At 40.5% G+C, this 24523-nt stretch overlaps 1 protein-coding gene across 5 annotated transcripts; it reads right to left on the bottom strand.

The window, feature by feature from the left end:
* Positions 1 to 4256: 4256 nt before the first annotated feature.
* Positions 4257 to 23948, bottom strand: MAP9 (microtubule associated protein 9). 5 transcript variants are annotated; one of them, XM_083457298.1, is made up of 16 exons: positions 23757 to 23948; positions 21998 to 22129; positions 21076 to 21160; positions 19823 to 20038; positions 19490 to 19720; positions 15951 to 16180; positions 14979 to 15090; positions 14294 to 14574; positions 13423 to 13478; positions 12151 to 12316; positions 11345 to 11434; positions 10414 to 10578; positions 8417 to 8562; positions 7740 to 7872; positions 7051 to 7128; positions 4257 to 4481 (listed from the first exon to the last, which is right to left on the bottom strand). In XM_083457298.1, exons 2-16 carry the CDS (start codon positions 22067 to 22069, stop codon positions 4359 to 4361), a joined length of 2184 nt encoding a protein of 727 aa, XP_083313424.1. In that variant the 5' UTR covers positions 22070 to 22129; positions 23757 to 23948; the 3' UTR covers positions 4257 to 4358. The 5 variants fall into 5 exon arrangements, with proteins under 5 accessions (XP_083313424.1, XP_083313423.1, XP_083313421.1 ...); XM_083457297.1 differs by having other exon boundaries at positions 19490 to 19723; XM_083457295.1 differs by having other exon boundaries at positions 10417 to 10578; positions 19490 to 20038.
* Positions 23949 to 24523: the final 575 nt, after the last annotated feature.

A 24523-nucleotide genomic window follows, 5' to 3' on the forward strand; every position in this document is an offset into this window, starting at 1 on the left:
TGTAGCTGGTCAAGGGAGCTGTGGGCTCAAAAGGTTGAAAACCTCTGGTTGAGGCCAAGCAATTAATTTTATGATTTCAGAGTGCCAGAGAAATAGAGGCTACCCAGAGAACAAATATCTTTTTGCACACTGGAACATTTTAACACACAATACAGTGGTACCTCAGGTTACATACGCTTCAGGTTACAGACTCCGCTAACCCAGAAATAGTGCTTCAGGTTAAAAACTTTGCTTCAGGATGAGAACAGAAATTGTGCTCCGGTGGCGCGGTGGCAGCAGGAGGCCCCATTAGCTAAAGTGGTGCTTCAGGTTAAGAACAGTTTCAGGTTAAGAACAGACCTCCGGAACAAATTAAGTACTTAACCCAAAGTACCACTGTATAAAGGATAAAGGATAAAGAAAGGCAATTTTTCTGAACTAACACAGACCTACCTTTTTCTGTCGTTTTTATATTGTGTCTTCCTTGTACCACTTAATCCGTTTACCCACTGCTGTGTATCAAAATTGACATTAAAGTTGACAGTTGCTTCTTTCCCCTCAGTTTTGACCAACTTTTCTTAAACAGAAAACCCTCTGGGCAAAAAAGCACATCATTTTTTCTGTTCTGCATAGCATATTACAAGTTGAACACTGACAGATTGTTTGTAACTATAATGGCGGCACATTCATTGCTTAGCATAAACAGTGGCACTTATTTCCTCCAGATGGAAAGTAAAGTAACAGCAGCAGTTGTGACTTTTCCTAAGTATTGCATTACAGCCTCTTTCTGGGCAAAACCAGTCCCATCTAGAACCACTTTTAAATGCAGTATGTCACACACGGAAGTAACTCTGATGTATGGAAGAGAATGCAGATTGTATGCAGACAGCGATGGAAACTTATGTTTAATTTCACTGTGTCCAAATTTGAAAGAATTATGTGGGGTTATGGGACAGACTACCCCATCACTATGTGCTTTCCAGGCAGAGAATTGGTCTCATTTGAAGGAGCCTTTCATTTGAGCTAAATAACATTTTGCATAGCTAATCTGTTTATCTCATGCTCGGCAGCACAGGCTGACAGCCTAACAGGATGCATACAAATGATTGTAGCATTAATGTGATGGAAAAGTTTCTTAAAGATCTAAAAAAGAAAAAGGGTAGCACACCTAATTGCGTTAAGTAGGGTGTTTAAAGTATATTACCTCTGCAAAAAGTTTTGCCATCATTTGTTAAACCAGCAACAGGGATCTAAAAAGTAGAAGGCAGGAGCCATGGCAGCCCCTTCAAAACACTGCTGTTTTACCTCAGAATTGTTTTAAAAGCTGAGGAAAGTAAGCCAAAATAAAAGCAGGAGTGGTTTTAATAGCTTACTATTGTAACTAACTGTCAGAAGTGTTATGATGAAATGAGTTTCACACAATTTCTATTTTGATTCTGGCAAAACAACCTAAAAAACAAACTTTTTTTTTTTTTGTAAAGCCCCTCAAATAGTTTCTGAAGTCCAAAGAGAATTTAGCTCTTTACAGAATGTTAAAACCACATGCCATTGTCTGCCAGGGTCTTGAAACAAGATTGTTACTTATTGCAAAGTCTGGCGTAACAAAGCAAACTTCTGAGGTGCCTGCCTCTGCTAAAAGACAGAAAACAACCCACAAACAGTTTAGTAGAGATGATTTGCCCTATCTATTTTTACTGGTTCCTTTTCATTTTTATAGATAGTCATAATCCTGTGTGCCAAGATCAACAAAATAAAAGCATTGCTGGTCTTTGTAACTGGTAGGAGAACAAGTGGAGACCTTTGAATTTATTTATTTTTTGCAGTTTAGGGATAAGGAAGGAAACTGTTCTTTCCACTTGCTTTCCTGACAAAAAGTACCCAGAGGAGCAGTTGCCTGCCAATCCAGTTGATTTCAGATCTCTTTAGGCTGACAGACTAAAGAGCAAGGTGACAACTGTTCCCTGTGCTTTGCCCCTACAATGAGAGGGGCGCGCACAGAGATTTCGGGTTGCACTGTGAAGGGTGCAGGTGGCCTAATCCGCTCCCAATGCCAGGATCGGTCTGGGGCCAGATTCAAAAGCGAGTGGGGCAATGAATGGAAGCACTACCCTTGTGCAGTGGGTTTATTTCTACATCCTCTCACACACCCCTCTCTATCATCCTTCCTCAAGGAGGATGCAAAGCAGGGCCATTGAGGAGTGAGGCATGTGGGGGGCTGTATTTGGACCCCGGGCCTCCGTTTCCCAAGCCTTGCCCAAGAGGCAACCCCCAAGGACTATGCTCTGCTATGACTCTGACGTCCACACCCCAACACAGCTAAATGAACTAGCAGTGCTGGTTCAACAATATTTTCTCCATAAGAGAGAATGAACGCAATACATTTTAATTCAGACAACCAGAGCAGGAGAGACAATTCTCATCTGTGAGTCAGAGATCACAAATATTTCACCATTCCCTCTTGAGGTCAGCAGGAGCTTCCGTGTGATTAAGAGTACCCTGACAGAGATTCTGAAATAACTGCAGACAGAAGGGCATGGCTAATGGCGCAGGTGCCACAACTCTATGCCAAACTGCCAATTAAATAGGTTTTGTGATTAAAACCAAAAGACAAGGCTATGGCTCTTGAACTGCTTCAGTCGTGATTCAGCAATTTCATGAAATCTACGTTAAGTATGAATGTTCATTCTGTCAGAAAACAATGTTGGTAAAGGGACTGTTTGTGTGAAAGCATCTGATAGCAGGATTTAGGTCTGTTAGAAATAGCCTGTGTCTAAAATGAAATCTCTCTCTCTTTTTTGGATCAAGCTTTTAGATCCACACAGGCCTGAAAAGAACATATTAAATTATGGATTTCATGTAAAAAAAGACATTTTTAAAAAGTATCACAGTAAATGCACATGCCTGGTTCATCTAGCCACTTAAGGTGGATAAAACCTGGAAGTCATTTGCTACAGATTGCAGCTGAAGGTCTGTTCACACATGCAAGCATCTATTTTTAATTTTATAGCATTGTGTATAGGGAAATACAGTGAGCAATGTGAAAAATCCTTTTGTGCAACAGTATTTCCCCAGCAGCAAGTATCCAGAAGTGATACTGCCTCTAATACTGGAAGTAAAATAGGAATCATGACTAGCAGCCACTGATAGCCTTATCCTCCGTGCATCTGTCCAATTCCCTTTTAAAACCGTCCAAGTTGGTATCATGATATCTCGTGGTACCGAATTCCACAGTATACTTATGGGCTGTCTGCAAGAGGAGTTCCCTGTCTCTCCCACCACTCAGCTTCATTGGATGACCTGGGGTCCTAGTCCCAATCAATCCATCTTCTCCACACTGTGCAATCTTGCACACCTCTATCAAGTCCTTTCCCCTTCTTGCCTTTCTTCTAAACTCAAAAGCCCCAAATCTTGTCACCTTTCCTATTGAGGGAGTTGCTCCAGCCCACTGATCATTTGGGTCGCCCTTTCTACACCCTTATCCAGGTCTACACTGTGAATTTTGAGGTGTGCTGACAACAACTGTACACAGTATTCCAAGTGTGGCTGCAAACAGGTTTGTATTAAAACATTATGATACTGGCTGCTTTGTTTTCAACTCCTTTTCTGATCTGCGACACATGGCTCATCCTTCTCACAGCAGCCACACATTGGGCCCCTGTCACTGCCAATCCTTCTCTTCATTCATTTGGACGAACCCAAATTCTAGGCAGGCAGTCAATATGTCTTTCTTTTGTTAGGTTTTATGAGTTTTAGCCGTATGTTAACTTTTCTGGCTACTGCTTTTCTTTTGCATATTTTTATAGTGGTTCTGCTGTTCTCTAATATTTATCCTATTAGGATTATGTTTTTATTGTCGGGAACCACCTCAAGAGCCCTTATGATGGTATATAATAAAATAAAATCTTACATCACAAAGGATTAGAGGAGCTCGCTGTAATTTAAGAAGATCTTCTAAGGCTTTAAGAAGCACTTTCGGGACAAATCACAGCTCCTTAAACTGCTCCCCTCTAATTGAAAATTATTGCCCTCTCGGTATTCCAAATATCTTTTCCATCAACAACGGTGTGCTACAGCAGCTTCTGTTTACTACTGCACTCAGTATTTTTTAATCTGCTGATCGCTTTGATGCAAAAAAATACCCTGACCTACTTAGCATAGTGCTATAAACCGTGCAGCTTGCATTCTGGGAAATGGTGTGCTACACACAGAGCACCACGTCTTTAGGACAGATGGCGTTCCCATACCAAAGAGCCAAATCACCACCTACACCGAAAGAATGAAAGAGCCAATTTCAATTCATGTTAAAATCAGATGTTGTGCAATAACGGTGATTAGACAATGGCAGAAGGTTGGAACTTTCCCTCATGGCCCTGGGCATCTCAGTAGCTTCTTGAAGAAATAACTTTGCCAGGTGGGCTCCATGGAGGTGGAGTTTCATCTTCAAGGATGACCTGGAGTTTCTTTTGCTTTGTCTGTATCATCTGGTTCATTTCTTTCTTCTCCTGTTTACAATCAAGCGCATTGAGATAGTTAGCAGCACACTGCCTGGATAAATGCTAGATTAGTTTGCAATTTGTTCTCCACAAGACAACGTTAGCTTCCTTTACAAAATTACAGATGCACCAGATGCCTGTTTCTATGTGCTTGTCTCTTAATTATTATTTAGCTTGGCAGAGCTGCATGTTTATTTACAGTGCCATACATTGTTATGAAAGTGGACTTCAATAATTAAGTTAAAATAAATCAGTCATCCCCATTTCATGCTAACAGTTCCATGCAGTCTTAATGGCTTTGTTATAGCTTCCAATATAGCACCAGGCAGCTAAAACAACCTTTTTTTTCAATAGTTCACTCATTTAACCAAAGTATCTAGTCTGTTCTGGTTATAAATATTTTCAATTTTTGGTGGAGTACGTTTATAAATTCCTGTAACTTAATGAACACCAGCAGTTGCTATGACGCTCTTTATAAAGATAGCTGCCTTTACAGCACAATCAAAAATATTTCAAATACATCCATTTAAAACCAGCACAACAATCTATTCAATGTGGCATAACAGATGCTCACAAAGCATATAATTTGGAGGGCAATTTTAGCTTATTCTTCGATTTCACTCTTTGGCTATATGCTAGTTGTACATAAACATAACTTTCTTATACAATAGGAGCACGATCAGTACTTTTGAGAGGACTCAAGGGACCCTTTAAAGTTATATATAAAGCTATGATGTACAGATTTAAAACATGCACAATGCTGAAATAACACTTAGCAGATGTACCGTTGACCTATCGACCCTAGAGATGTTAATCTTAATACATGTATTTTCAGATCACCAAGCTGATGTTTGTGCGTAGGATAAAGTCATCACTAACAAACCAAGCTTTAAATAGCCTGGAACAAACTAAAGAGATTTTTTAAAAAAATGATGTATCATTGGTACTTATCTCCTGAGAATGTATAAAGGAGTTTCAAATGTTTGCTGGAAATGCCAAGAACACGAAGGGACATTTTACCATGCTTAGTGGACATGTAAAAAGGTTAAAAAATATTGGATACAAATACAAATATTGATACAACAGATTTTAAAGGTTAATATTCAGTTGAAGCCAGGGAACTCTTTGTTTTAGGGTTAATGGACATACAACTGGAAATGGACTAAGGAAGATTATGCCAATATATTATTACAGCTGCAAGACTGCTATTTGCACAAAGATGGAAAGATATAGCCCTACCCACTATAGAGGAATTGCCGATAAAACTATTGGACTTGGCTGAGATAGCAAAGTTAATGTGCTTAATTAAAAAAAAAATCATTATTGACATTTATTTAGGACTGGAACCTTCTTATGGACTTTTTGCATGAAAGAGAAAATGAACTTGTAATATTGAGATTTGAAGATTTTATTTTATCTTGTTTTATTTGTCAATTTACAAACCACCCTTCTTCAATTATAATCCCAGAGTGGTTTACTACAATTACATTAAAACAATACGGTGTCTCATATTGAAATCCCAAGCAACAACAGTACAGCAAAGAGATTACATCATTGAGAGCTGGCATTGACACCAGGCCTGGGTAGAGGAAGATGTTTTGTTAAGTGGTGTTGGAAGCCTGATAGTGCCATTGCTTCAGAATTCCACAAACAAGGTGCCACGACAGAGGAGGCCCTGTCCTGCAGGCTACATCAACTGGGCGAACACGAAGGGCTTTCCCTGCAGACCTGAGAGCCCAGGCAGACTCTTAAGTTTAGACAAGGAGAGAGAGAGACTGGCACAAGATTACACAGAGAGCACCATGGCCAAATGGGGAGTTGAACTTGGGTCTCTGCAGTTGTACCCTAACATTGTAGCTGCTATACCATGCTAGTTCCCCTTCACTGTGCGATCCAGATTACTCATGCTAGCCACTCAACTAACTTGTATCTGGCAGAGGCAGGACTAGGCTTGTTTAGATTAAGGCAGATGCTGCAGCTCCATTCCAGACATTTTCTGCCTGCATCTCTCTTTGTCTGCCTCTTTCCTTCCTTCTGAAGTCAAGGGAGCTGGGATGTCCTCTTCCTCTGCCTGCCTGCCTGCCTCCCTCTTCCCTTAGTCTCTTCTCCCTTTTCTCTGCTGCAACAGCCATTGGAAAGACCACTGCCAGAGCCAAGCACATGTAACTGAATTAACACAAGTTAATGCATGTTTGATGTGACCACACTGTGTAACACTGACCATACTTTTCTTTTCCTGTTCCAAGAACGTGGCTCACATGATATACGCCACTGCTTCTCTTTGCATGCCAGTATTGGACGTGTTGGCTCCTGTCCACTGTGAAACTTCTTAGAGCGGTTTTTGTGCATCTGGTGCCCACCAGGTGTTCAGGCCCAGCCAGCATCTGGAGGCACCAGGTAGGTGAAGGCTGGCTCAGAGTGAAGCGACTTCTAATAGCTAAACCCCCCCATCTCCACACACATTTATGCCACAACGTCTATTTATAAGTATAAAGCATAAGTCATCACTATTCTATCAACTCTGAATAATGGAAATCCTCATCTATGAAACCATTTCCTTGCATCTACAGTCACTCACTTGGGCAGCTGCTGCTGCTGCTAGACTTTGCTGGTTCTTTGCTGGGCTGACATGGCTTTGCAGAAGCAGCGGCTCTTCCTGACAGTGAACAGGAGAAGAGAAGACTCTACTGTCACCGACTATAGCATTGGGACAAGAAACTGCTAGTAAGGCAGTGGTATACATACCAAAATCTTTGTGAGGCAGCCATCATGTTCTACAGAAACAGAAGTGTCTGGAGGGCCACAAATTAGCCATCCCAGCCATCCTTAGATTATGATATCTAAAATAAACCTTGTTACATATTCTTAATGTCAAAGGGTCACCGGACCCTGCATTGTTGAGCAGGTGTCCTCTTAAATTTAGTAGCTGCCCTCTGCACTCCACTCTCCAAGTCCCTCAAGACAAAAGCATGTCTACTGGGAAATTCAAACACGCTTCCAGGAAATCCCGCAAAGCATGCAAAATAACACTTTTCCTCTACATCATCTATGCAGCATCTTACTTTAAAGGCAGAAATCTAATGCATGTCTGCAGAATGCTAGGTATTGCACATACATCTGAGGGTTGTTTTCTAAGTTCTAGATCCAACAATCGTAGGAAGAAAGATTACACTGCCACCATCTGGCGATCTTAAAACAATGAAAGTTCAGTCCCCAAAATTTCTATACAGTGTGTCAAATCTTGGGTATTATCACAAGTGCACTTACCAGCCATTTTTCATATTCTTCTATCGCTCTTTTATCCTTTTCTTCCTTCTCAACTTCTTGTTCTATTTGTTTTCTTCTTTCTTGGGTTTTTTCTTTTTTCTTTTGCTTCAGGAATTCCTCTTTTTTCTCGTTCCTAAAGGAGAAAATATGTTAATACATAAAGGAAATGTATGCATCCTACTCAAATAACACAAAAACAACACTGTAACACAGAGACATTTACTTAGCATTGTTAGATTCAGGTGCTTGCCTGCATCATTATAATGTTGTAGAAAAACCAAATGGAGGCATATGCAGGCCTTTGCCACCAGCCAGGGTATCAAGGGCCGTGGGGAAGCTGCACCTCCTGCCTTCCAGGGAGACCATGGATGTTTTAGCTGAGATTCCTGCATTGCAGGGGGTTGGACTAGATGACCCTCAGGGTCCCTTCCAACTCTACAATTCTGTGACCTGGCCCCATACATCCACTGGTCAGAGAAGGAGAAATGACTCCAATGCTTGTTTTTTACTCCACATTCCTTTTCCCTTTTGTGTCGTGTCTATTAGACTGTGAGCCTGTGGGAAAGGACTGCTTTATCTTTTAATATATGCAGTGTTTAGAAAATGTCAGGTACTTTTAAAGTATTATATACTACTACTGCTGCTGCTGCTACCAACAATAAGTATAACAACTGTACCATTTTTCAACAGCGGATGTGCTGTCTTTCTTCTTCTCTGCAACAACCTCCTCTTCTTTCTTCTTCTTTAATCTTTCAACTCTTTTCTTCCTTTCTATTTGTTGTTTTAAATATTCAGCTTTCTTTTCTTTCCATTTCTCAAAAGCCTAAAGAAAGCAACAAGTCCATCAGGGATGTGCACCGAGGAGATCTTATCAGGGTTGTCAAGCAATTTAATACGTTCTAGTTAATTAATAATCTGCTCTAAACCAGTCAATTGATTGCTTAAATGTGCACAGTGCAAAATTAGTAGACAAGCAAACCTAACATTAAAAGAAGGAAAAGGCACCTGTGCTTTATGTATTTAATCTGAACAGTTTATTGGCTGCTTTTCAGCATGGCTCCGCGCAGTTTGCAAGATAAAATTATTAAAATACGATTAAACAAATTGCACCAATCCGGTTTCTGATCATGCCTATGAGTCAATGGCTGTTGCTCTTCATAGCCCTCTGGGGGCTGCGAAGTTCAGGCAAGGGGAAAGGGAGAGAATGAGGCACAAAGGCTCCCAATGCTTTCCAGTGGGGTCTGGGAAGTTCACTGAATCCCACAGTGTCGAACAATCCTGGGTCTGCCAATTTGGAAGGCAGAATGGGAGTGACCTGGGAGTGTGCCCCTGCCATGGACGAGCCTCTGTTACTGGCGTGATTTGTGGAAGGTTCCTCCTCAATCTGGATAATTGGCATTAATCAAGAGGTGCGCCCAAAGAATCATATGCAAATAGGCTGCAATGAATCAGCTGCCGAAAGAACTGGGACTGGGTTTTAGAAAGTATTTAAATGGTTTTCTGAAGCTTGAGAATCCTTAAAACAGCTGTGAAAGGAAAGGGAGAGGACAGGGCCTTCTCGGTAGTGGCACCTGCCCTGTGGAACGCCCTCCCATTAGATGCCAAGGAGATAAAGAACTATCTGACTTTTAAAAGACATCTGAAGGCAGTCCTGTTTAGGGAAGTTTTTAATGTTTGATGTTTTATCGTGTTTTTAATATTCTGTTGGGAGCCACCCAGAGTGACTGGGGAGGCCCGGCCAGATGGGCGGGGTATAAGTAATAAATAATTATAATTATTATTTTCAAGTAGTCTTTTTTTCCTCCTAATAAAAAAAATGTGTGTAGTTGCTACTCTGATACTTCGAAAAAGAGGGGAGGCTTTTGATTTATGCTTTACAAAGAATTTGATTAGGTTTTGCCATGCTCCCCCCCCCCACCAAAGGAGAATGGATTTTATTACCGACTGCTTCTGGATGGGGGTGTTGTTGGAGGAATGCAGTGGGGAAAAGAAAAAAATGACCTGCTGCTGGACAGTTGCTGAAGAGAGGCTGAATCTGAGAACAGGGTGCATGGGGCACATCATCCTTATTTAGTGTTTTATAGGTTAAAGCAAGCACTTTAATTATGCCTGGAAATGTATTGACAGCCAGTGTAGTAGTTCCAAAATGGCACAATATACTCTATTTGTCCATTGACCAGGCTGCTGTATTCTGCACTAACGTGCTCCCATACAGTTTTCAGGCTATCCCATGTCCTCAATGTTTTCTTTTATTCTGTATTATGGCAACGCACCAGAATCAAACCAGGTTAGAAATGAGCAAGTCCTTAATTCTCAGCATCACCCATGAGAATTGGCCCTTGCCAATTAACTCACTGAAGCTTTATCGATTAGTGTACTGATTAAAGCTTGCAGCCGGGTTTTATAGATTTTGTCCCATTACTTGGCCTCACAGATAACAAGATCCACTTGCAAAATTGTTTTGTTCATGCATATGTTGATGTCAAGAGTAAAGAAAAGGAAGGTATCCTACTGCAGGTAATTGGTTTATGTATGCAATTCATTTGCAGAATTCGACACTTATTAAGATGAATTGTAAATGTGTGGAAGTATCGTGAACATTAGCTGCAGAATCCATTTGTCTACATTAGTCCTCTCTCCTCAATCTAATGTTTGCAATATGAAATTGTCTCACTGCCTTTTGGGCCTCTTCCTTCTTCTTCTCATTCAGTTCTGCTTCCATCTTTTTCTTGGCCTCTTCTTGTCTTTTCTTCTCAGCTAGTTTCTTTGCTTCTTTTTCTTTCATGGCCTTCCAGGCTTCAAAGGATGCAAGTGCTTCTTCTTTCTTAGCAGCCGCTTCCTATGTGGGAGGCAACATTGGCAGTTAAAAAAAAGAGAGCTCATTATTATTATGTCTGGACTTAATTGGGAAAAGGTCAAGCAAACATGTGTACCACAGTAATTTGTGTGCCCTGCTAGTTACTGTTCTAGTAAGACTATATCTGCCTCGTAATGGAGGAAATTTACTACTTAGCATCCTATCGACTGGCTATGCCTTGGTTTTGTTTAAACAGAAAACCATCTTGAGGTTAATTAAAGTTATTTCAAAACTATTTGCCTCAAATGTGCAGGCGTTTACATAGATGTGTCGCTATTGTGAGAAGGGTCTGCGCCCCTCTTAATTTGCTACTGTCCACCTTGAAGAAAACTTTCCAGGGAATGTTCTTCTAGTTTCTCACAAGCCACAACCACTGTTATGCTACCTTTGTTCAATCTCATTGTCCTTTCAGATCAGCCTATGGCCCTCCAGATGTTTTGGATTACAAGAGGGGCGGATTTTGGGCTGCGTGAGCAGGGTGCACGCACTAGGCACTAAGTCGAGGAGGGAGTCTTCTCAAAGCCCTGTAAGTGAGGTGCTCACTAAATATTTCCCACAAAGACATTAGTGCTGCTGCTAGAAACAACGGGTGTGTGAGGGGCTGTGGATAGGAACAGAGAAAGCAGTAGCTCTGCTGCATCAGTGGATGCGTGGTCAAACAATGTTGAATCTCAATGTTACCATTTAGCATGTGGAAAACTATATGCTATAGCAAGTCCCTTTAAGACGAACTATTTTCAGAACAAACCTTTTCATTCTTTTCTCTCAAGTTCTCAGCTTTGTTTCTTTTTATTCTTTGTAGTTCCAAAAGAAATATTCTTTTCTTTTCCAACCAGTCCTATGGAAGGAACGAAAAAAGCAGAAAGCTGTAATAGGCAATTTTCAGACCTAACAGGATGAAATTACCTTTTAACAGAGGGATAATCTGTTTTTCTTACACAGGATATCCCAGCTGCTCTCATAATTTGATATATGCAAGAGCAGGACTTTTGTGCGGAGATTAAAAAGAATGTCCTAGGCATGCACAAGTCTTTCTTATCAGGCAATCTCCTTTCCAAATCATAACTCCTCATGCAGTGTTAAAGGCTGCTCCTTTAAGTTTCACCAATTTTCAGGAATGACTGATTAAGGCAGGAAGTGGGGTGTGTGAGATTTACATATAAATAAATGTTAATCTTGCCTCTTTTTATCTATAATGAGAGGTGGGGAAAGGAGAACAAGCTCCAGAGCCACTCCCAATCCTAGTAGAAGCCCAGGGATAATATAACATCTGAACTGGCTGCTTCAAGAAAACTTAGCAGCCAGCCCTCCTCTGTAACTTAGACCATCTGAAATACAGCATGAAATTATTCTTCAAACAACTTTTAAAAGGGCAAAACCTTTTTAAAAACTACAAATGTCTATAACTGATTTTCAGCAAGGTGAAATGCAGACTATTACATTCACATCTTTTCTGAATAAATGACACATAAATCTACAAAGGTTCCTGCCTCCCTTAAAGCAAACTGGGAAATATTCTTAATGACACAGTATTAAAACGCTCTAAAGGCTTACCTGGTAGACAGCTGCCCGTAAACTATCTGCTTTGTCAAGTTCGGCACTGAATTTTTGCAAATGCTTATTGTCCAAGACCTTTAATGTTCCCAAATATTGAGATGATGTACTGATTGGGATGGGGGAGTGCTTCCCAGTTTTCTTCAAGTAGGTAGAGCTGAAAGATCTGTAAAATAAAAATGACATACCAAATTTTGTATACAACATGTAAAAGCAGATACGTGTCCCCATTTACTGAGAAGCTATACACATTCTCAGGTGTATAATAGTCTCAAAAAGCACTTGACTGGGTCAAGTCTGAGTGCAAGACTCAGATATCCAAAGCATTATGTGCAGAGCCAATTGTGCCTTGTAGAGAGAAACTTGCTCATGAAATTATTTGGAATAATAGAAATGGCCCCCAAGTTTGTAGGGACAAAGAACTGTGACCTAACTCTGTGAGCTGGAGATTGACATTAGAATCCCTTGGCCTACACAGATGAGGGTGTTTGTTGTTTTTTAGCTAATAAGCTTTTGGTCTGGGGCTGAACTACAGGAGTCTCAAAGTTTCCTCCTTGTCTTTTATGAGGATTGGTGTAGGTGTTCTTTAAACCCACTCTTGATGTTTGGACCTTTCCCTTCAACAAACAATTTGAGCGTGTTTGTTAATGAGTCAAGAATTTCAGAAAAGGTGAAATATAAAATATCATTAGATGCGTTAAATCCTTTTAAGGAAAACTATGCTTGCTATACAAAGAATCAGAAGTTTGAAAAAACTGACTCTGATATTTGGAATGATGCTTCAGGGCCAAAAAAAGGAAAAATCAATCTGGAGGAATTTAAATGGAAAATAATCAGCACTTAAACATTCATGCCAGATAAACTTAAAAAAAATTGAGGCCATTCACATGACCTTTTAAAACACACACACACACGTGTGTGTGTGTGTGTATAAAAGTAACAAGAACAATGTGGTTTGGGGCAAAGCACTACTTAACACCTTATTTCTGTGATGGTACATTGTTTTAAACTGTTTTTACCATTGGGTCTTAATTGTTGTAACCTGTCCTGGAACCTTAGCATGAAGGGTGGGAAAATAATAATAGTAATAATAATATTTCAGAATGTGGGTTCAGAGAACCAATACTACCTCATACAGAGAATTAAGCTGGTGAAATTTGCCATTTGTGACTTAGAAAACTGGAAACATTTATGTCACCTTCCAGTGTGATCGTGTCCAATATGTAATGAAGAAAACAACCAGGCTTCTGAAGAATGTACCAAATTTCCTACCTGCTTATTGGAGATTTTGCTTTTTGTGGACCTGTCTCTTTTTCTTCACCTTCCTCCTAATAAAACCAGAAAAAGAAAACTGGTTGTACAGCCTGGAAAGTAATAGTACTACAGTGGTACCTCGGGTTACATACACTTCAGGTTGCATACGCTTCAGGTTACAGACTCCGCTAACCCAGAAATAGTGCTTCAGGTTAAGAACAGTTTCAGGTTAAGTACGGACCTCCGGAACGAATTACTTGACCAGAGGTACCACTGTACTTACGCAGCACCTATTTTGAGATATTGGGCGTGCCAAATCAAAAGCCTCTGAATACTCAGAAGGCTCACAATATAAAATTGTGGAATTCTGCCTTCATGAAATATAAACCAAATAACAAGGACTAAGAATTTCTGCATGATCCACATTTTCCTTCTATTTATAGCTTCCAAATGGCTCTAGAAATTTGGAGAACACCCCAGAGCATCTTTTGCACGTGAAGGAAGAGAGTTCAGGGACTACTAACCATGTTTGGGTGTGAGCCAATCAGCGACCTCCCTCTGAACAAGCAGAAATGTCTTCTACTTGTGCAGCAGGATCTTTGAAGCCAAGCCTGTCTGCTGGCAATATTACCATGGGGTCTTTACCCACGAGCATTGATTTTGTTTTATCAAATGTCTTTTTTGAATGGAGCAAGAGGAAACATAAGTCAACCACAACTGAAATAGACACGAAATGTCTAATACTAGAGCACAGTTTAGTTGACCACCGGTAGAAGAACATCGTTCCATAGTCATAAGCGGGTAGCAGCCAAACAGGTTTTTAAAATGTGAATATGTGTGCATATACGTATCAATTTAAGGCTACATGACAATAGTCCATGAAACACACCTTTAACGAATCCTTTGAAGTACCCAGCACAGCCTTTGAAGTACTTAGTGCTACCTTTTGTTCAAATTTATCCTCCTTCGTTGCCTCATTTGATCCATCCTCAACGGCACTGTGTTCTAATGTCTGCAGCTTTTCTTCCAGATAATCCTCAGTTGACTTGTGAAGTTTCTTATTTTTCTCATAAACTGTTGTCATCATTAGTTCTATCACAGAAGGGGATTCTCTGCCACTTTCCAGCAATTTCAGATCATTGCAGTTATCAGTTTCTTTCTGTTCATCTTCTAACATGGAACGAAAAGAAGCCTCACATGGGGTTAATGATCAGACACTGGGCAGGGCCAGGGAACGAAAGAGATAAGAGAATGTATCTGGTGTTTTGCAAGCTTTTCTCAGAATTAATTTTATATGAGACAAATGTATTTTAAAGACTAACTTGAGAGAAAGTGCTCTTTCTCTATTTCAGCATGTTAGCAATACCCCCCCCCCCAATTCCCTTTATGGTGATGGAAGATCAAGGGACAACTAAAGTAGATCATTATTAACTGTGCCTTTCAAACTTTCCCCATTAACAATAAGAAATTACTTCAAGGCAACTTGATTTGAGTTCTTGAAGGTGACTTAAGTTATAAGGAGAACTCTCTGAATTGTAATTTTCTAAAAAATATTGTGTAGTCATATTATTTACCTTTTGAAGAAGATTCTTCTGCAGATATTGCCAAATTGGAATCTCCAGTTCTCTCATCCGCTGATGAAAAATGAATAGGGAATGGGGATGAGGAGCTTGCAATCCAGGGGCCCTAAAATGCAAAATGAAAGTCGAGGCAAGCCTATCATTACTTGCGATTAATCCATATCAGATTAAAAAGATTTCTAAAAAAGAAAATCCCCCAAATGTATCTCCCAAAATAAAGACTAAAAACAATGTAAGATTTAGCCTACCTCAGGTCTACAGATATTCAGCTGCTAGAATTGAAAAACAAGTTCTTTATCGCCCCCCCCACCTGTTTCTTAGGCTGTTCTATTGAATTCAATGGGAGTTACTCTTAGGAAAGTGGAGTCACTGCCTGCACACACCACACATTTAAAGCACTCCCACACTTCTTCAAACTGTAATTTACCCCCATAGAGCTACAGTGCCTAGCACTCCTAACAAACTACAGTTACCACGATTATTTGGGGTCAGGGGATATGCTTTAAGTGTATGGTGTGTATGCAGCCTCTATGTGTAAACAGCCTTTTCTCAGAGCTGGTTTTAATATTATTTCACTGTATTCAGATCCTGAATTCTAACCTCTTGGCTGCTGAAGAATCATATACATCAGAACATCATTTTGTTGCACACTGGAGCACATTTCCACCCTGAAAATATATATGTAACCATTCCTAGCTTGTTCTTGTCAAAGTTAACATTTTCTCACTGGTGAAAAGCTATGGAATGATTGTAGAACACAAAGGGTAAAATTATCCGTATATGTTGGAACAAAATATAAACTTGTTAACTTTAGGCAGGATCCAGCCACCTATCTCAGTGATTTCAGAAGAAGAGAGTTAAATATGTGTTTAGCTCTCCATGGATAGAAATGGGACTTGTGAGAGCTTCACTCAGACTGCCTTCCACCCTTTATTCATATACAATAGATCAGAATTATTTTCTGACCTCAGGACCAGGACTTTCAGAAAGTGCTCTATTTTCAGATTTCTTCACTTGATCATTTAGCCTTGTTTCAGAAGATGGTGCAGACAGTGAAAATCTGTGGCTGTGAGATGTCCTATCCTCTGCCTTAGTTCCTTCGTAATCCTCCACATGGCTGCTTTTTCTCAAAACACTCCTAGGTTGAGAAGATGGCTTTGCATAATCATATCGCGCGGGAATGCTAATATTCTCAGCTGAGAAAAATACAAAGAAAGAAATTGTAAATTGTCATTTTAACTGGAGGGGGGGGGGGTAAATTCAAACTATGGAAGTCCCTGAACTGTAGTTTCCACTGAGTCAACTAAGGTTACCCACAGAATCCCTCATTCTCTTAAGTCGTCCCTGTAGCTCATGCGGGTACAGAAAGAACAAGGGGTAGGGCTTTTACCAGTGACACGCCCTGGCAAAATGAGGTTACAGGTATATCTATAAAGGGACTCTATCTAAGCTTCATTTTAGTCAGGTCAGGGAGCTTCCCCTAATTTGATCAGACAAGCGAGCACAGGGAATAAACAGCTGCCTTGCTCCAAAAGCTCAAGAGCTTTCCTGAGCTGTGCCCCTGGACTTGCACAAGGAATGCAGTTCCCTGTGCCATTAAAAACCAGCCTACAGGAATTCTTGTAAAGCCTTGATAGAACTACTGTATGATTATGACTTCCATAAAAACAGCAAAACACTTTCCCTTCGAATGCAACTTGCTTAGCTGCTGAAAACGTTCTGACACACAAAAAAGAAAGTTGGCTTTTAATATCCAAGCATTAAAAAATAATAATATTTGAAGCAGAATCACATGTAGGGGTGATCAATGGGGCAGGGCACGACCTTGAAGTGGCATCTCTGGTGCTTACTGGGACAGAGTGACATCAAGGTTGGGGCAGAATGGGTGCAACAGTGAAAGCTATCTGGTGCTCCCACTTGTGTGCCTGCAGTGCCCCTCCCCCTGGGGTAACAGTGATACCACTGCCTAAAGTCTGGCTCCATGGTGCTGCCCTGCCCCACTACTCATTTTGGCACCACATTAAGCCATAGTTAAGGTGTGAATGAGCAGTGTGTGAGTGGGCACTGTCCCAAAGTGCCCAATACGCCTGTCCTACATTCCTGGCTTTGCTGTGAGCTTGTCGTGCCATTTGAACCCAGGCTTGTAGTTTGCTTGCCCCCAATGAACCAAAAGCACGGGTTTGGTTCACACCACAAGCCAAAGCTTGTGGTTTGTTGCTGCTGGCATGGTGCAAAGTGGAACTTTTGAACGTTGTGCACCAGAGCAGTGCTCACTTGCATTCAACAAATAAAGCACTGGCTATGGTTTAATGTGGAGTGAGCTAATAAGGGCCTTAGAGATGCTGTGGACCATGACTCCTATCAGCTTCAGCCAGTATTGCCAACATCCAGGGATAATGGGAGTTGTAGTTCAAAACACCTGGAGGGGCAAAATATTCCTGCATTGGACTAGATGATCCTCATGCTCCTTTCCAATTCTATGATTCTGTGGCACTTCATTCACTACCCCTGATTAAATGTGACATGCAAACCAGACTTGAATTTGGAGATAGGCAAACATGGACTATGCTGCCACCAAGTGGAGGGAAAAAACCCCATTCATTTATTAAATTTCTACATCGCCCTTTATCAAAGGATCATAGGGCAGTTTACAATATAAAAACACAACAATACATAACACTGTAGCAAACAAAACAATAATTCCCCCAACTATTTAGTCAGATTGCAACCTGAAATGCTTAATGTGCAATTATTTCCCAAATGAAAAATGGATCATAGAATTCTGAGAGTAAAACACTGGTGGCTTAAGGTATGACTTCTCTCAGTATCTTAAATTGCCAGGATGTGCTGACTGTCCTTAAAGGGTCACATGCGGTTCAATCCTAAGAATCTGGTCTCATACCCAGGGCCATTTAAGAGAACAGCCACAATCCAAACTGGAATGTCCACATCAACAAGCATAACCATAGTTATAACTACTGCCAAGCACAAACCTAACATTACCATGATTATGCCACAGGTGCTGTCAGCTCTTGAAAGTGTGTGTATCCACTTACAATAATATAGTAATCATGAAAGTGCACATGAACATGCACCTTTCCTACTCACCAAGTAAGTATAACCTGCCCCACATATCTGAATTAAGGGGGCAAGGCTTTCGGACACAGTGTGTGACTTCAGACTTTAGCACAGGTGCTTAAATCATCTTGGTTTAGAAATTAAACAATGTGGTAACCTTTGTACTTCACATCATCAATGATAGAAATACAAATAGCACAACTCCCTGACTGCCAGACACACTTGATCATAAACAGGAACTCTTTTAAGAACTCATGGGATACAACAGAGCTAAAGGCAAGATCCTCATACACCAGTAGCCTCTTGGGGCTCCCTTTCTGCTATTGCCTGCAATCCAAAGAACTGCCAGACTTCTGAGCACCTAAGGTAGCCTTGGCGTTCTGCCTCTCAAAGAGCAGTTTTTCATGTCAGCAGCCAAACCTACCTAGAAACTTTCAGAAATAGCTTCTGATATATCACGAGTTTAAAATTTAACCTTGCACTAGGCACATCTAGGAATGAGTGAATCTCAATTTCAGTTTCTCATATTTTTAGCTCTCCACATTTCAACATCAGTTTGCATTTTTTAATTAAAAAAATGTCCTCATGAAAATCCAGCAGCATTTTAATGTGAATTTCTCTTAATCCATACATCTACATGCAATTTTTCAAAGCAATCCCCCCTAATATATTTTTGTATGCTACTTCCCCAATATACAGTTTAATGCACATTTTACCTTGGTCTATGCATTTCTGTACACGTTACTTGCCTTGAGAACTGAATTGTAAAATTCAAAGGATGGCTGTGTTCCAGTAAGTACAAATTAGGTCAGTTTGCCTTAAAAGTAAACTGAGTCATCTTTCTTTTCTGTACCTAGTGCATATCCAAGGTTTTGGACACATCTAAACTAGCTCTGTAGATCCTGATCACTCTTTCGACAAATCCAGAACTAGTTATGATATGTCATATGGGAACTGGCAGTAACTCTCTTATCCAACAGGTGTAATGGCCTGAAACGGATAGGTCACCAGGGTATTGTTCTAAGTTACTATAAGCTTTGTTGTAAGAGACTGCAAAATGACAACTTTTTTATTATGTATAAAACGTTATAAAATATAGCCTAAACTTATCTTGGAATATAAAGAAATACAACAACAAACAGTCCGCCAACAAGAAAAAATTAACTTGATACTGCAGATGTTTTCCCGTTAAAATACACAAATTAAAAGGAAAAAATATTCCACTAGGAAAAAATATTCCACACACACTTTCAAGAAATGGAAAATATTCCATTAAAGGGAAAAAATATTTCCCTTTAAAATACACAAATTAAAAGGAAAAAATATTCCATTGTATAATCTATACAAGGACTTTTCTTAATAATATTGTTTAAAATCTGAAAAGTGCATTATAATGCATGCAGCAGAATTTTATTATGCTTGCTTACCTGATGCTGATGCCGCCTTGGTCTTAAATTCCCTTGGCCTTGGCACTGGCTTGATTTCAGTTTTGCACTGAACTGTATCATCCCTCTCTATCTGCAGCTCAAACCCTGGTTCCTCTTCCTGCTGATCACCTTCTTCTTCAAAACCCGACCCTTCTTCAGAAACTGAGTCATCTTCTTGCCTCTCTTCAATCCGATGTTTACTCTCCATTTCTTGAAGTCTCTTCTCTTCAGCTTCTGTCAAAATCAAGTCATCAGCATGTTTTTTTTCAAAAGAGTAGTGATCTGGCAGAGATACTTCAAATGAAATGGATGTTTTTGACGCACTCCCTTCACCTGATCCAGAATGTTCAGCTTGTCTCTCGTCACTCAAAATCTCTCTCTCAAACCTGGACACGTATTGAGGTCTCTCATCTTCATCTGACGAAGACAAGTCATCTGCACTTTCTCTTTTCAAAGTGCTCATATTGCGAAGATTATATTTGGATGTTGCAAAGGAAACTGATTTCTTTGGGGTGTTTTCCACAGTTTCAGGAAACTCCTCCTCTGAACCTGAAAACAGAGTCGATTGGCATTTCGTGGATAAAGAAAGGGAATCAAGCTGGATTTGGTTAAAAGCATAATTCTGCCATGCATTTTGATCCTGACATATTTATATCGGTTTATGGTGCCAACCCAAAACTGTATGTTTCTCCTTCCAATTCCTAAATCTCCCAAAGAGATTCGTAGTGTACTGTAATGTACATTTAGAACAAGTGTCAAATTATTATTATTATACACACACACACACACACACACACATATATGGTGAGCTTAATTCTCTGAGTGTGGGTTGTGTAGCCAACACAGCAGTAACCATGCAAGCTTCAGAGAACCCCAAGCCTTGCATGATTATACCTTTTTAGGATCAGGTGGGAGGAGAAACACCAAAACCAGCCCATTTAAGAGTGAATGTGCTCTGTTGACTCAAATTAAAAACCTGGGAAGGGGGGCGGTGGTGTGACTAGAAACATAAATAAGAAAATATCAATGACAACATTTTGTTACACTCTGATTTCCCCCCCATAAACGTCAAATCTCTATAGAGAAAGAGATAGGCCATTATGTCTCGGTGTAGGAGGGAAATAAGGCTGAAATTATAATAGCCTCTGAGCTAGTGTAAAGCAAAAGATTTGATCCACATCAGCCTAGATTCAAAGAAAGCTCTGCAATAAGTTTCAGGGCCACTGTGTTTTGGCTACTAAAATAACTCTAAGGAACATATCCCATGAAACTCATTGAAACGTACAGAACAATCCTAAGGGGCTGAGATGTGAAGTGATTAATTCTTTGCTGCATCTTTAGCCTTGCTGCCTCCAGCTGGTCAGGGCAGAAGGTGCATATAAGCAGTCATTACAACAGAAGCCAGAAGACTGAGACGTCCAGTCTTAAACCAGCAGCACAGAAATCAAGGTTAGGATGGCTGCTTTACTTCTAATTAAACATGCCTAGGATCATTCTGCATGTAGTCACTGATCAATTATTTATACGACAAAAAGCACTGAAAGGGCACACGTAAATATTTCAAGGTGTCATGTTATTTAACTTACCTTCTTCATCACTTTCAAAATCTTCCGAATATTCAGAAGATTGCTGTTTTGCTGCGCGAGCAAGAAGTGCTTCTTGTAGTTCTTCCTAAAAAATTGTAAACAGGAGGAGAGTGGGAAGATAATGCATTACTATTTCAAAGGAATCAGAGTAGTTCCAATTTTACTGTAAATTGTTTTGCTTTAAAAAATATATACTTAGAGCAAACTAAAAATGTGGCAATTTAATAATCCCTAATCTTTTTACCATAAAGTGATAAAACCTGAATTTGTTTGTTTTGTCTAAGGTACAGATTCATGTATTTTTCCATTGGTTCCGTAGGAGTTCTGCCTTGAAGTGGTTAAAAAATATGTGTTTTTGATCTGTTTGGAATCTCTAAGATCTTTTCAACAGTTTCCCTGAGGATATGAAAGAGCTCTCTCAAGATGCTGAAACTATTGGCTTGAAAATAGGTTTTGTATAGCTGCTGAAACATTTAACATGCTTGTCGTAGGGTTGTGTTTTTTTTAAATAAGTAACTGGTTTTATTAGGGACTTTGTGAGTTGTTTTATAAATTGCTTAAGTAAGCTGCTTTGAACGTAAAAGAAAAAAGCAGTGCAACAAATGTTTACATAAATAAAACCATCAACACTGAAGATAAACAAATGTGTGGGGTATCTTTTTCATAAATTTTAAATCTGATTCCCCTTCTGTGATCAGCCCACCAACAATGAAAAGCTCCTATATTTCTGAAAGACCCATATATCCTTATGCATGTATGTGGTATATCCATTTTTTCCTGAACATGAAATATGCACAAGCTCTGGGCAATTATCACTCATAAACATAATGCAGAACCAAGACACAAACCATCAACTTTAAGTTTGCAAGTAACAGAATGTACAGCAATAAAATGTTATAATTTACAGATCAAAACCTTTTACCTGAAAAGTGGTTCTTTTGGAGAACTTTGGGCTTTTGGTATAGGCTAAAGTATTGATATCTTCATCAGACATGTTTCTTGATCTGAGGAAATTAATCTTATATGCTCAACTTGTGATCCAGTGAAGGCAAATCTTCATTATGGATTTAAATAAGAGAGAGAGAGAGAAGAGAGAGAGAAAGAAAAGTGACCCCTTTTTTTGGCAACACTGACATTCCCTTGAAGGAGAAATAGAAATGAACAGTAAAATTTTAATCTAGTTGCATAGCATGAAAATTTTACTGTTCATTTCTATTTCTTTCCCATTTCTTTCATTTCTGTTTCTGTTTCTTTCCCTTACAGGATATACTTCAGTTTTCTACACAAACAACTTGAAAGATACATTAGGCTGAGGTGACTTGCTCAATGCTCAATATTTATACCTGTGCAATAATTTGAACTTTGGTGTTCTACAGCTTCCTAAGCTATAGCCTCTGCACCTAATTTGTTTCCATCAAAATTTCCAGGTGAATGGAAACCAAAGAGTAACTGAGTTGCAGTCATCATTCAGAGGAGTCGCATAAAAGGAAAAATGGATCTACTTACACCAGAGAATAAATTTGTACACCTGTGTCTGAAATGACACAATTGTTCCAGTTAACAAATGAGGAACAGGGACTTTATAGAGGTCTCTAATATGGGTTATTTTTGGTCCTGCGCCTCCTCATTCAGTCCATATACCCATGCCTAGTTAAAAATTGCCAATTGTGTTGGTGGCAGTGGGGATGGGATCACAATCCCTGGCAGATAACATGCTTTGCATGAAGGTTTCAGGTTAAGTCTCTGGCACCGCCAGGTAATAACGGAAAAGACCCATTTGAAATTTTGGACAGCTGCTGCCAGTCAGTGCAGACAATATATGGACCAGGGATTGGAACTCAATTGTAAAAAAGTTTCATAGAGTTAAGTGTGACCAGGAATATTCTGTGTAGACTGCGGAGAGGCAAAATATTAAAAAGCTACTCCCTTCTCCAAAAATAGCACTCATTTTAAACTATAGATGCTCCCCCCCAAAAGCTCTAGAAACTCGTTTTTTAAAAGAATAAATAAAAACATATCCAAGCACACTCTCCAGTTTTATCGAGGAGGGTAGAGGTTGGGGGAACGAAAAAATGGGGAAGAGAAAAAATCAGCACGCTCTCCATTTGTCAACAAACTGAGATACTGGCGTCTTTAGAACATTTCCGAACGGTGGAACCACGTTTTTTTCCCCCCGCAGGGAACTTCAAGCCACACTTATAGTTAGACCCGCATACATGGGTGACCTTGCGGGGATTTTCCTGTGCCCTTTTTTGTGGTGGTGGCAATGGGGTTATTGGGTTGTCGTTTTTATTTTTATTATGTATGTGGTGGTTTTATATCTTGATTTTATTCTGTGAGCCGCCCTAAGATCCCCGGGTATAAGGTGGTATAATAATAATAATTAATAATAATATTAATAATATTATTATTAATAATAATATCATCATCCAGCCTAGGCGCGCAGCAAATGCAGCTCCCCCTACTTTGCTCAGAAGCCCCACGGAGACCCGCAGGGTTTTATCCCCCAGAAAACAGACAATTGTCTTGAGCATTGAAAACGAGCCCATAACGGCCAGCTCCTTCCAAGGTCCCGGCCGGGCCAGGCCAGGATTTCCTTGGGGAAAGAGAACGCGCCGCGCTCCGCCCTCCTGCCTCCCAGCTGGCCTCGGGCTCCGCCTGCCTCCCTCCCCGCCCGGTACCTCGCGTCGCGGGAAGGTTCTTTCTTTGCACTCGGGCGAGAGGGCTGAGCAGCGCCCACTCCGATCTTGCCCCTGCCCCGGCTACAGGTCTAGTGAACGCCAAGCGCGGCCTCAGGGCAACGTAGGCCTTTCAGCCGCGCGCGTTACCTAGCAACGCTCGCCACGCGGGCGCTGACAGCACAGACCCCGAGGAGCGTTGCCACGGGAAACGAGCCCCGCCTTCTCCCCTCCCTCCGCCGGCCTGGTTTTATCTGCGGCTGACGGGGGTGGGGCTGGAGGCGGGGCCGAGGTGTGACGAAATAAAGACTCTTCTCGCCCCGCCCCTTTCACTAGCCAGCTCTGCAAAGGGGCAAGGAAGGAAATGGGGGTATAGTTCTTGAGCTTACTAAGAGTGCAGGTTGTACCGATCGTGAGTTGGTTGCAGTAGAGTTGGGCTATAGATGGTCCTCGTGGTCCCTTCCAACTCTACCATTCCATGATATTAATTTTGTTTTTTGTGTGTGCTTCTTTGCAGTACAAACCATAGAGCCAATTCGTATTTTCTCCTTTGATGTTCAGCAGCAATGAAAAAGGTGAAATTGGGATTGTGAGGGAAAGCATCACCAACACTGGATAGGTTCACACCATAGCTGTCAAATTTCAGATTTGAAAATAAGGGATCAGCAGCCTCAAAAATAAGGGATCAGCAGCCTCACCTGTCCCCGGGGCCGTCTATGGGATATCTAACAATCCGGGAGAGCAGCGGGAAACAGCGCTGGAATAAGAGA

This window comes from Podarcis tiliguerta, assembly GCF_965153285.1.
Source record: "Podarcis tiliguerta genome assembly, chromosome: 9".
NCBI lineage: Eukaryota > Metazoa > Chordata > Lepidosauria > Squamata > Lacertidae > Podarcis > Podarcis tiliguerta.

Excerpts from the sequence above, each read along its gene's own strand:
- MAP9 (XM_083457294.1), bottom strand. The coding sequence starts at position 22,069 with ATGTCTGATGAAGATATCAATACTTTAGCCTATACCAAAAGCCCAAAG. Across the intron at positions 20,039-21,075 it reads TTTTGAAAGTGATGAAGAAG|GTTCAGAGGAGGAGTTTCCT; the intron begins GTAAGTTAAATA and ends CTCTGTTTTCAG. Across the intron at positions 13,479-14,293 it reads CTTCAAAGGATTCGTTAAAG|GAGGAAGGTGAAGAAAAAGA; the intron begins GTGTGTTTCATG and ends TGGTTTTATTAG.